This window comes from Clarias gariepinus, chromosome 13, assembly GCF_024256425.1.
Source record: "Clarias gariepinus isolate MV-2021 ecotype Netherlands chromosome 13, CGAR_prim_01v2, whole genome shotgun sequence".
Classification (NCBI taxonomy): Eukaryota; Metazoa; Chordata; class Actinopteri; order Siluriformes; family Clariidae; genus Clarias; species Clarias gariepinus.
In genome coordinates this window covers 4332223-4344792 of record NC_071112.1, presented here as the reverse complement: position 1 = coordinate 4344792, position 12570 = coordinate 4332223, and the positions used below count along the sequence as shown (strand labels likewise).

The 12570-nt window shown below is 37.5% G+C and overlaps 1 protein-coding gene across 3 annotated transcripts in view; it reads left to right on the top strand.

Annotated features, from left to right (window-relative positions):
* The first annotated feature begins 10818 nt into the window (after positions 1–10818).
* Positions 10819–12570, top strand: part of hspa12a (heat shock protein 12A) — a 50714-nt gene continuing 48962 nt past the window's right edge. For all 3 annotated transcript variants that reach the window (XM_053509704.1, XM_053509706.1, XM_053509703.1), the window contains exon 1: positions 10819–11108. In XM_053509704.1, coding sequence (XP_053365679.1) covers positions 11060–11108 — 49 coding nt within the window. In that variant the 5' untranslated portion in view covers positions 10819–11059. The remainder of the gene's footprint in view (positions 11109–12570) is intronic.

Genomic DNA, 12570 nt, shown 5'->3' with positions numbered 1-12570 from the left:
TGCTGTAATATCGCGAGATTTGGAGTCAGCCAGAATGTTTGAATATAATAAGTCGAAATACTACTGTAGTCTTATACCGTACAGCCGTTTGTATTGTTTGTTTGTTTGTTCTATTTTATTTATAAATAACATTATATTCATATAACCTGGTTACTGACTATAGTTCTCTTATATAGAGTCCATATAAGGTCATCTATAAGTGCACGAGCAACTGTGTGTCATTCAACTCTTTAATTACCCTATTTAATTATTTTTTTTTCTTTTTTTTTTTTACGCGCGCGTTGTTTCCATAGCAACGCGTTCTGTGTAATCGCTCTCTGATTGGTTTCCATGGCTTCCTCTTAATCAATGTGTTCAAATATTTCTAAACAAAAACCCCGTCGCGTGCTCGTTTAACTAAAATCTAGGTTAATTACATTTTTTTTCAGTTAATATAAACATTCAGGTAATAAATATGCGATTTCTTTGCCTATTATACACGCTTTAAATAATATTTCTAATGAAATATTTTGCATATTTTTAATTTATTACATAAAAAGCATGTTCTATATGAATACACTTTATTGAAACCTGTCCAATGTTTTTGATATAATTAAAATTAAGAAATATGTGTATTATACGACGTATGTTAATTAAATGCAGCGCAGTAAACAATGAATCAGGGCATAAAATATTTTTGTAAACATTTCAATTCTGTTCAGAAACTGCTGGAATTCATTACATGTATCTGAGTAGAGTGGCACACAGCAACTCACAACTATTAACTATAACTGTGATGGCTAATAATTATTAGTACTGAAAAAGTAGCTAAAAGTAATTACATAAATGCGATCTAAATTCAAATAATATAAGCAGGCCTTTTAGTTATTTTATCGACAAGCTACATTATATTAATAACAATAATATAATAATACTAAAATAATAATTATAAATTTTAATTTAGGCTAATTACTATTATTATTATTATGATTATTTTTTGAGGCCAAATATAGGCTTCGAATTAATTTATCAAATTATTAAAAACAAACTCGTACACTGTTAACATCCCACACTGTGTGCGTATAAAACCTACATCGATTACAGCAACCATTTGTTTTTGCATTAATCCATTAAATACATCAAATATTTAAAACATATTTAAAGAAAAATACATTTATTATAACTCGTTAACTGGTGATTTTATTATATTATTTTGGGGTCACGTGCTGTGTGATCCCGCTATGGCTGCCTGAGCTCATCGTGTCTCTCCTCCTTAAACACGACTTTGGTTAAAGACAGTCGGTCCATGGCTTTGCAGATGAGCTGCGATCAGCCGTGCTGCGTGTGTGCGTGTGAAGTTCATGTCCTGGTCAGATACAGATCTCGCTCTGATTTATCCGATTAATTAAAGAACTGCTTGGTTGATCTTTAGATCATTTAAATAAACACAGAAAAAGAAATATAAGAAAAAAAATGAAAGAAATGAAAATACGAAACGGCGAGAAAGTTATATTATATAATTCATAAATATTTAAGTTTAATTTTTGTTGAATATTATTTACTTCAAGGCAGAAAAAAGAACATAATTTCAGGCCAGACGCAGATTTTTAGCGACCTTGAGCCTGTAGTGTTCAATCTGAATCTGCTTTCAATACAATTCCGATGTAAAGGAAGGACAAATATCCACACTAACGAAAAGCACATTGAAATGAATGGATAGAGCGAATTCAGATTTCAGATAGATAGATAGATAGATAGATAGATAGATAGATAGATAGATAGATAGATAGATTTCATAGTTTTCAGTTTCAAGTTTTTGTTTCCATATGTGGACAAATTTTATTAGCCCACGACTAAGATTAATTACTGAGAATAAATTGAGTCAAGAATATTGACTAAGAATATTGTCATAATTATTCAAATTTTTAAATACTTTTGCATTTTTTTCAATATTTGTAAATCACTGCAAACTGTTTCAATAGTCTGAAACAATATAATTAAGATAATATAATTGTAAGATAATATTATTTTAATTTCTAAGACGCTGATGAGCACGCGGAGAGGCCCCAACGCGCGCGAGCTGTCTTCACTTTTACTTTGATGATACACACCACCTCTCTCATCAAACTCTTAATAATATTGAACACTTTTATCTATACAAATAGCATTTGTTTTTGTTTGTTTTTGTTGTTGTTGTCGTTTTAAATGATTAGGCTATAAAATAGTTTTTACATTTTATTTATTTTTTATTAAGTTATATATTTATTTCATTATATAAATACATTTTATTTCATTATATAAAAGAATATAATAATAATAATAATAATAATACATTTAATTGACTTATTCTGGTTTTTGATCCCATTTATCTTTTTGCTGCAAAATAATATTAGTGTTACTGCACATCTGGAAATATGTGATATCTAAAATAACCAATGCAGGATTAAATGCTAAGGTGTGTATAAAATGCACTTCAGACGCGTTTCAGCGCGAAATGAAATAAGCAACACTGGATTGTAATTTCAGGCTGTTTTGTGTACACGCACAAAGTGTATTTTATAAATAGTTTTTAAGTTCTAATGTTCCCCATGTTGGAGGGAATAAATAAATAAATAAATAAATAAATACCCACTAGTCCGGTTAGACTTTGTTTTCCCCCTATGAGCTTTATTTTTCTTTCTTTTTAAGCTGTTTAGTATTTTCTCGTACGTTTAAATTATAATGTCGCGATCATTTCACTCCAGCTGTCACTCATACTCAAAAATACTTTAATTAGTCCTGTGTTTACCTTCTTCAAAATATGAGATTACTTAAAATAATATAAAACATCCATGCAGTAATATGCAAAAAAATAACTAAAGATATTTAGTTTTGTTTTTACATTATTGTCTTGAGTACAGGAGTGTGCGGCAGGTGAACACTGGAATAATGCGATTAATATCGAATGCAAAGATAGTTTAAGCATTCAAATAAAATAAATAAACATTTTCAAAACTAAAGATAATCTTACAGGAATACAAATCTAAAAAAAATTAAATGTTCAACTCTCGTTATGGTTTATACTTAGTAACAGACACATTTATTAAAATAAATAAATATGTGTTATTATTATTATTATTATCATTATGAATAATACTGTATTTTCCAGCTTTATACGTTATTTATATATATTTTTTCTGCATCTATTTGCACCTTCACCTGAACTAAACATGCTGTGTGAGTTTATTAGTTGTAAGCCGCGTTTGCTCAGATTGGCGCTCACGGGGTTCACGCGGAGGTCAGTCGCTCCGGGACAGGACGTTACCGGGAGGGAGTGTCGTCACTCGAGTACACACGCGTATTGGTGCGCATGCCCACGATCGGGTGCACTTATAATATAATAATATCGCACAAAACAGAGCAAAGCAAACGCACCGCAGTCTGCACGGCGCAAACAGGAATAAGTGATATAACTGATATCATGGGCAGGATTTTTTTTTTTTTTACTTCTTAAAACAGGGTGGAGCAAAACACACACACACACACACACACACAGAGTATATTTTATACCTGCCAGATTCCATTTTAATCAGAATGATTTAGGAGCAGTCTTCATTTGTGACACCTTTTTATTTAAATTTTTTTAGAGAAAAAAAAAGTTATGCATAGTTTTTGTTTTAGCATTTTTTTTTTAAGTTAGAGGATTTACGACTCTTGATGCTCCTGCGTGATTTGTGACGCATGGGGAAAAACTCCCCTAATGCACCAGAGCTGAAACACAGTCGCCACCATCCGGTCATGACTGTAATTGTGAAACTCTACACTACCACAGTGGACTGCAATGCATGAATAGAGCTTATACAACTTCAAATTGTTAAGTGCATTGTTTCATTATTTTTCTGATGAAACAATGCATTTGAGAATTGCTGTGATATAAAACTAAACTTGGCACATGCATTTAAGCAATTAGTTTATACAAACCGACATGTTCACTTACATTTCCGGAGCATTCTTCAGTGAAGACCGTCAAGAAGAATGTGGGGCCCGGTACAAGTGTTATAAATAGTCATTAGTAAGAGCATCCATGTGCACCAACATCCCTCTGTATAGGTGGCTCATGCCAAGGCCAAACAACACATCGTTCATTTTATTAGGAGAATCTGACACGCCCAGTTCATTTGTCGTCTTAATTATTTTAAAGCGTTATGCACTGAATTATCTGATAAGTTTTTTATGAAAGAAAAAAAAAAAACGTTTCATTCATTTAACCCGCACACTGAATCATTGCATGCTTACGCTACCGGATCTGTCACTAGTTGCAAAAAATAAGCTGACTGAAATGTTTAAATTCTTTGATACGTAAAGCACAAATGAGCACGGTGTGAAAGTTCGTTTGCTAGTGAATAAGAGACAATAATAAGCACAAGCAGTTTAATGAGTGTTTACAGGCTGTGTGCACACACACACACAGAGCGAGCGAGAGCGAGAGCGCACTTGTTGCACCCCTCGTCAGTAAAGCTAACGTACAATTAGCCACCCGTCCGCGCCGTGTTGATGTTAATGCTAATGTTAATTCGCCTTCGCGCTCATTGTGACCCGCGCTCGAGCAGCTCGCGGATATAATGTGTGCACATTTGCATTCACGCGTTTTAAGTGCTCAGATAATAACGTTAAACAGCTTAGCCCGGGGTCGCACCGGGTCACGGCAGGGAGAGAAAGGCCGCCGTTTGGGCCTAATTAGCACGGCTTTTTCCTCCCGAGCCTGAAGCGCCCAGATGCGCGCGGGAGTGTTTGAGCGGGTTTTTAATTGGCCCGGAGGCTCGCGCTCGTCCGCTCGTGTTTTCAAACTTGACCAGGTGTCTGATGAATGGAGGAGGATGCGAGACCTCCAGCAGCTTCATCTCAGCTGCAGCGTGAGGAGGGCCCGGGGAGGAATGCCTGCTGACTGTCTGCAAATGATTTTCATTCAAATCCAAACTCATTCATCTACCCATTCTTCCATTAAATAAGTTAATGTCTTAATAACTTTAACTAAGAATGTTCGCCTCTTTACTCACTGTAATTGCATATAGCCAGAAACACATGCATAGTTAATAAGACACACTGAGACACAATTGTCATTCAGTACTGAACCTTTTATGCATATCGTTAATGCCGAATAACTTTCACTATGTTCATCCTACACCAGCCTATTGATATGTGGAATATGTTATAAAGCTTGTTAAGGAATTCCAGGCTAAGAAAAAGGCCTTCTGGGAGGGCATGTTGGCTCAGCGGTTAGCACTGTCATGCCGCACCTTCAGGGTTGGGGGTGAGTTGAATCTCACCTCTGGTCTATGTGCACGCTGATGTCATTGTCTCCCTGTGCATTACAGGTTCACTCTGGGTCGTTCTTTTTTTTTTCGGTGTCATAGAGTGATTTCTAAATTGGCTGTACGATTGCCCGTGTGTGTGCTTGTGCCCTACCTCATGCCCTGAGTTCCCTCAGTCCCTCTGTGACCCCACACAGAAGGCGCGGTATGGAAAAGAAATTAATGAATACGACCTTGTTTTTGTCTTTTCCGCTGACTTTTCACGAATCTCCCATACCTTAATCCTAATATCATTAATCAGATTATTGTAGCCGACCTAAATACGCTTCAGCATGAATAGAGTCGACTGAGAGCAGGCTTGCCCTGAACATAACTGCTGCTCTCTCATATAAAAACCAGAAGATTAGCAGCGTGACTAAAGCACTCTCTTAAGACTTTCTTAATGAATGTTTTGGGCCGTTTTCGCTTTTCAGGCATTCTCTCTCTGCTTTAAGCCCTTTAAGAGAGTTCACGGACAGGTCGAGCGCGGCGTGCGGAATTTTTCTTCGCTTGTGGCCATCTGGCTAATGCGTGAGTGCAAGTGCAAACCCTTGACCTTTGCATATTATGAGTAGGTGCAATTCTCCTGCTGAGATGAGCACTAAAGTGAGTGGCAAGTGTCATTTAACCCCTTTAAGGTATAAGCTTTAGGTAAAAAAAAAAAAGGGAAAGAAAAAAGATTACAAAGATTGCATCAGGACAGTATTATACAGTACAGTTTGCAAGAATTTTTATTAATAGCCTACATAAGGCAAAGTGACTAAGGAAAGAAGGATCCTGATGGATTCCAGTGTTTAAACAAGCAGTTAGATCCCAAGTGCTGAATTAACACCTCGAGTTTGTTCAAGACCATCTGGTGCTAATTTTAACACTGTGGCTTTTAGTCTGTTGGGAAATAGCCAAGCTGTAAAAAAAAAAAAAAGGCAAAAAGAATGGACAGATTAGTAATTGTCGATAAAATATCCGTGCAAAATCCTAAAATCTCAACAACAAGAAAACTGCAGAGGTAGGTTACTACAGGACATGTCAATGCATTGATCATAATGCAACATTGGTCTTTAAAAATATTATTAAAGTTAAATTCCACTTTATTTATATAATAGTTTGTACAAAAGACATAACTGACTTTCAGTCTATACAAGTGAAAAATTAATTATTTTGAACGAACTGATTTGCATTTGTTAGTTTATACAGCACTAACCACACTGATCCGTTCAAACAAATATGTGGATTGGTTAGAAAGTTCAACATTTTAGGAAGAACTTATTCTCTTTTTATATCCTTCAGGAATATATGTAACTAATGGATATGCATTATAGGATAAAGCAGGTGTCAAAATTGTCCTCAGAAAATAATAATAATAATAATAATAATAATAATAATAATAATAATAATATGCTTTACACCAGCCAATAAAAAAATTAAACCACATTAAAAGTTTTTCAAAAGTAAATTTTTGACTATTATTTTGCACGACATTGCTATGAGTTATTTATCAAGTATTTCATTTATTTTCTCACCGTAGGCCTAAATCCAGCAAGTCAGCCAAATTGTTTCATTAATTCTTCACTGTTTATTGTTTCTCGTTTAAATGATTAATCCTGTCAACTTCATAAAGGGAAACAAACATCAAAATTTAAATCCACAAGTACAAACCGCAAGTCTGGTGCCGGTTTCCAGCTTTCTGTATCCACACTCCCCCCTTGTGGACTCCAGTTCAGGATTTCTGTCACCACCTGGGCTGCAGCAAGGCCCGATTCATACAGAGCATGCGTAACACACGTCTGTTTACAGAAATGATTTTATTTCAGATGTCTAGTCTTGCGGCTGTATATTAGCTTATACAATGTAGAAACTATTAATGCCTGATGCTACCTGCTAGGACGTGACAAACACAAACCAGGAAAATATATCAATCAATCAATCAATCAATAAACTCTTAGAAATAAAGGTAATAAACTGTGCATTGTCTTGTTTATAGGGTGCTACAATTAAGAGTACATTTTTTGTGCCTCTTTTTGTTTTTTTATATCTTTTAATCTGAGTTTAGTGTATCGGTCTAAGTAGCTTTAAAGGAACAACTGTGGTCCTATGATGTACATTATGTCTTATTACATACATGTCATTTTAAAGATTTAACCAGTAAAATGGAAAAAGAAGGCCATACTTTCGTGAATGACGAGAGTCGTCCGGAGCCTGATCTTTGTATACTGACGGATAACTTGTCGCCAACTTGCAGAAGAAACGCATCTATCTGTGTGAACTGTACACACAATCGTTCACCCACACCACTTACACACTACAGGATCTCGGAAATGTTTTTGTACCCTAAAATTTAACAGTTCTTTTTAAAGCATATTGTAATCTCCATAAAGAAAGGTGGACTCCATAATTGGGTGATATCTAAGTTACTATTGTTTTTACTAATATATATGTAATGTACATATAAAAGACATTTAAAACACAGGTAGGGTGTTAAAATATCCTATGTGCATACTTCAGGACATAGGCTTTATACATGGCAGCACTGTGGCTCAGCGGTTCAGTGGCTCAGTGGTTAGCAGTGTCGCCTTGCACAGTGTGAGAAGCAGTGCTGTCCACAGCATTAAGGTTCATCTTTAAAATTTGCAAGGTCTAAATGCCTTTACAATTCACCTAAAACCACATCACATCCTTTTGGAGTCATTCAAGGAATTATTTCAAAGGCAAACATTCTGTAAGAGATCAGTTAGTGCAACATTTCTTATTATTTTTGTAATTATTTATAATAATTTATAATTTATTTTAAAAGGTTGAGTCATGCTGAAAGCTTAAAGTGGAAGCTCAGGTCTGGTGCAGAGCTGAGCTTAGTACTGCGTGAACATCAGTTATACTTCAGTATGTTGCGGGACACCTTAGCAGAATGGACAGACCGCAGTAGGACTAATCACGTCCCGGACTCTGGCTTACCGTATGTACGGTAGCAGGGTTGACCACTTTGTTGAAATTCTCTGTTCCTGTTTTGTTCTTCTGCTAAGTGAAGGGTCTTACAAAGAGGGTCAGGTTAGAAGTGACCACTAGATGGGGTAAAAAGCTGACTTATAGTGTCTTATCCTCTCTGGACATGTCTCGTCATCTCTCAAATGCCATGACCAGTTGTATCCTTGCTTAAGGTGTGTAGATAAATTAGATCAATGCAGTCGTTCCTGTGAACATTCAGCGAGTGGAGAATCCTTGAAAATCGACAAGATAACTTGTGGAGGAGACGAATCTGTCTGTGGGAACTGTACACACCAGCACCACTTGCACATTGCAGGAACTCGGTTGGGAGTTATTGCCAAATCCCCTGTACAGTCCTGACCTCACTCCAAGACAATGTTTGGGTCATTAAAGGAGTTCCCGGGAGGCCAGCATTTCAGACGTGAAGCAGGCAGGTTGATCATGGCAATGTGATGGAAAATGTGATGTTATTCCCATATTTTCCAATCACTTTTGGAAGTCAAGTTCACAAAAAAAGAACTTGCAGATACAGTAACATACATTGTTACTTTTTAACCTTTTGTTGTTATTCCTGCTACCTTTTACCATAAATTAGTATTAGCATTGTTTGTTGAAATGTATTTTTTTTATTTATTTATCATTTCGGTAATAGAGCTATGCTTGCAGGACTTCATAGACAATTTTAGAAATTGAAGATTCTTTCCAGGACATGAAAGGGTTAAGTGAACTAAACTTGTAAAAATAGTGTTTCAAGCATGAGATGTTAAACATAATAACTGTTATTAATAATTTAATTATTAGCCTATATTTCAAGGTTACGTGTCATAACAGGACATTGAGGCACACCAAATCCTTTTTTTTTGTAAATGCTTTGGATTTTATAGTGTTTATTTACGATTTAAAACATTTTTATATGCGGCATGCACAGAGGTTGTTGTGAAGGACACCTTAAAAAATCTTTTACTTCTCTATGCATACTGTATTTTTAACAAAATATCCCAAATTCCAATAGCTTCCCAGTTATGAAAATATCCCTTATGCAATGGAATGTAGCTGTACGAAAGGTAGAAACTCACTCACTTACTCATCATCTATACCACTTAATCTTGTATACAGAGTTATGGGGGGCTTGGACCCTATCCCAGGAAGCTTAGGGAATGAGTCAGAGGTACACCCTGGTTGGGGTGACAATCCAGTGTAGTGCACACACACTCATTCACACACTATGGGCAATTTGGGAACATGAATGATATTAATCTGCATGTCTTTGGACTGTGGGAGGAAATCAAAGTACACGGAGGAAACCCACCAAGTACAGGGCGAAAATGCAAACCGTATGCACACAAAGGCAGGAATCGAATATGGCTGGGAATTGAACCCAGACCCTGGAGGTGAAAGGAGACAGTGCTACCCACTAAGCCACCATGCCACAGAAGGTAGAAACTGTATTTGTAAAATACTAAATAAAAATTTACAACCAAGCCTCCATCCATTAATACTTGGTAACCTCAATAAAGCAGACTTTATGCTACAGAACATGATTTTTTTTAATATAGGCTAATTGCCTTTTTTGACTATATAGCATACAGTGATAGCGCTAACTGGTATCTCCCAAATGAGAAAACGCCCATTTTTCCTGCTTCCAACACATTAACTTCAGGGCAAACAAGGTTCATTTGCTGCTTAGCTTCCAGCTGCCACTGTAAAGAGTTACTGAAAATGTACAGTACCTACTGTAAGAAGAGCTAGATTTTGATGGCTAGAGGACTGAGTCAGAGCAACTCCAAATCTGCAGTTCTAGTGGGATTGTTTCCGGTCTGCAGTGTTCAGGACGTACAGTACCCAAAGTGATCCAAGGAAGGCCGAGGCTCACTGATGCACATGGGGAGTGATTCAATAGAATCACATTGAGGAAAAGATTAATGCTGGTTGTGAAAGAAAGGTGTCAGAACACACAATGCATCACTGTTATGGTGGCAAAAGGGGGACCGACTCAATATTAGGCAGCTGGGCATAATGTTCCCAAATTGCCTGTAGTGTGTGAATGTGTGTATGAGTGTTGATTCCAGATTTCCTAGTGGGAGAACCAAGGTTCCTGGATGGATGGGTTGGTTATAATGTTATGGCTGATAGGTGTATCAGCATTAAAGTCAACTCTTAGAGCATGGACCAGAGTTGTGTGTGTGTGTGGGGCGCTCACTAAATGACATCATCTTTTTTTTTCTCGTGATTATCTGATGAAAATTAAACAGAGTTAATCCTGCCTTATGTAAATTAGCTGTTTTTATTGTTTTTTTTTTTTTTTTTAAGTTTAAGAGTTAAGTATCATGTTTCCTGCCTCTACACTCTGCAGTACAGATGTTCGCCTGGTCCAGTGTGGCTGCGCTCGATTTGCGCAGATTAAACGCTCATTAGGTCAGTGGAGCACCGGGAGGGTCGCGTGAGGGGCGGGACGGCGAGTCCACACTTCCTCTCTTCAAAGTGCCAGATATCCAGGGCAAAGAGAGAGAGAGAGAGAGGGAGAGGGAAGGAGGGAAAGTCGGCAAAAAAACAAGCTTGCTGTCCTGTCCGGAACTATTTTGAATGTGTGGTTTAATAGTAGAATAAAAAAAAAAAGAGAGTCGCATTTAAAATCTCAAACAGGACTTTAAAACAAAGAAACAAAAAAAAACACTCAATGAGTTGCTGTGTTCAAAGTAGAAAGTGGGGTCTGGTGATCTTTTGATTTAGAATTTAAAAAAAAAAGATAAAACCCCTCCCACGAGGATACAATGGATACAATGTTTGATAAAGAAGAAGTAACGGACGACATCGCAGCAGGTAAGGAAACGCGGTAACGGTCACTTGCTTACATTTTCCTTTAGTTGCTCTGAGATGCGACTCGCTGTGTATCAGACTGTGGGCTGCGTCCCAAACCGCCACTACTGTTCACTCTGTAGTAGTTTGTGGCTTAGGACGCAGTGTGTTTAGTTCACTTAGTTATTGTGTGTGTGTGTGTGTGTGTGTGTGTGTGTGTTTATAGTAGTGGTTGTTCTGGCTGTGTTTCCTGGAAAGGATACAGATGTGAGCGGAAATGAAGTTACACTTTAAACACTTCCTCCTCCCTGTTTTGGGTTGGAGTTTCTGAACATGCTGTATACGGCTTATTAAACTCCTGGAGTCCTGGCGCCGTGGCTCAATCACAGCCTTTAACTTTGGTTCCTGAGCAGGACTGGGCTAAAAGAGCAAACACGCAGTGCTTTCCAGCTGTGGTGATGATGATGATGATGATGATGATGAGCGACTCGTGAGCTGTTCGGTTCGTTTTAAACTACTCAAATCTTGAGATGCAATTTCTACTCCTTATCTCATTCTACATGCTGTTATATTAAGTTTAAGGGCTTCTTGGATTGTGCTCCCCTCCAACCTGCAGTATATATACACTTACCTAAAGGATTATTAGAAACACTATACTAATACGGGGTTTGACCCCCTTTCACCTTCAGAACTGCCTTAATTCTACGTGGCAAATGTTGGCCCATATTGATAGGATAGCATCTTGCAGTTGATGGAGATTTGTGGGATGCACATCCAGGGCACGAAGCTCCCGTTCCACCACATCCCAAAAAGATGCTCTATTGGGTTGAGATCTGGTGACTGTGGGGGCCATTTTAGTACAGTGAACTCATTGTCATGGTCAAGAAACCAATTTGAAATGATTCGAGCTTTGTGACATGGTGCATTATTCTGCTGGAAATATTCATCAGAGGATGGGTACATGGTGGTCATAAAGGGATGGAGATGGTTAGAAACAATGCTCAGGTAGCCCGTGGCATTTAAACGATGCCCAATTGGCACTAAGGGGCCTAAAGTGTGCCAAGAAAACATCCCCCACACCATTACACCACCACCACCAGCCTGCACAGTGGTAACAAGGCATGATGGATCCATGTTCTCATTCTGTTTACGCCAAATTCTGACTCTATCATTTGAATGTCTCAACAGAAATCGAGACTCATCAGACCAGGCAACGGTTTTCCCGTCTTCAACTGTCCAATTTTGGTGAGCTCGTGCATTTGTAGCCTCTTTTTCCTATTTGTAGTGGAGATGAGTGGTACCCGGTGGGGTCTTCTGCTGTCGTAGCCCATCCACCTCAAGGTTGTGTGTGTTGTGGCTTTACAAATGCTTTGCTGCATACCTCGGTTGTAACGAGTGGTTATTTAAGTCAAAGTTGCTCTTCTATCAGCTTGAATCAGTCGGCCCATTTTCCTTTGACCTCTAGCATCATCAAGGCATTTTCGCC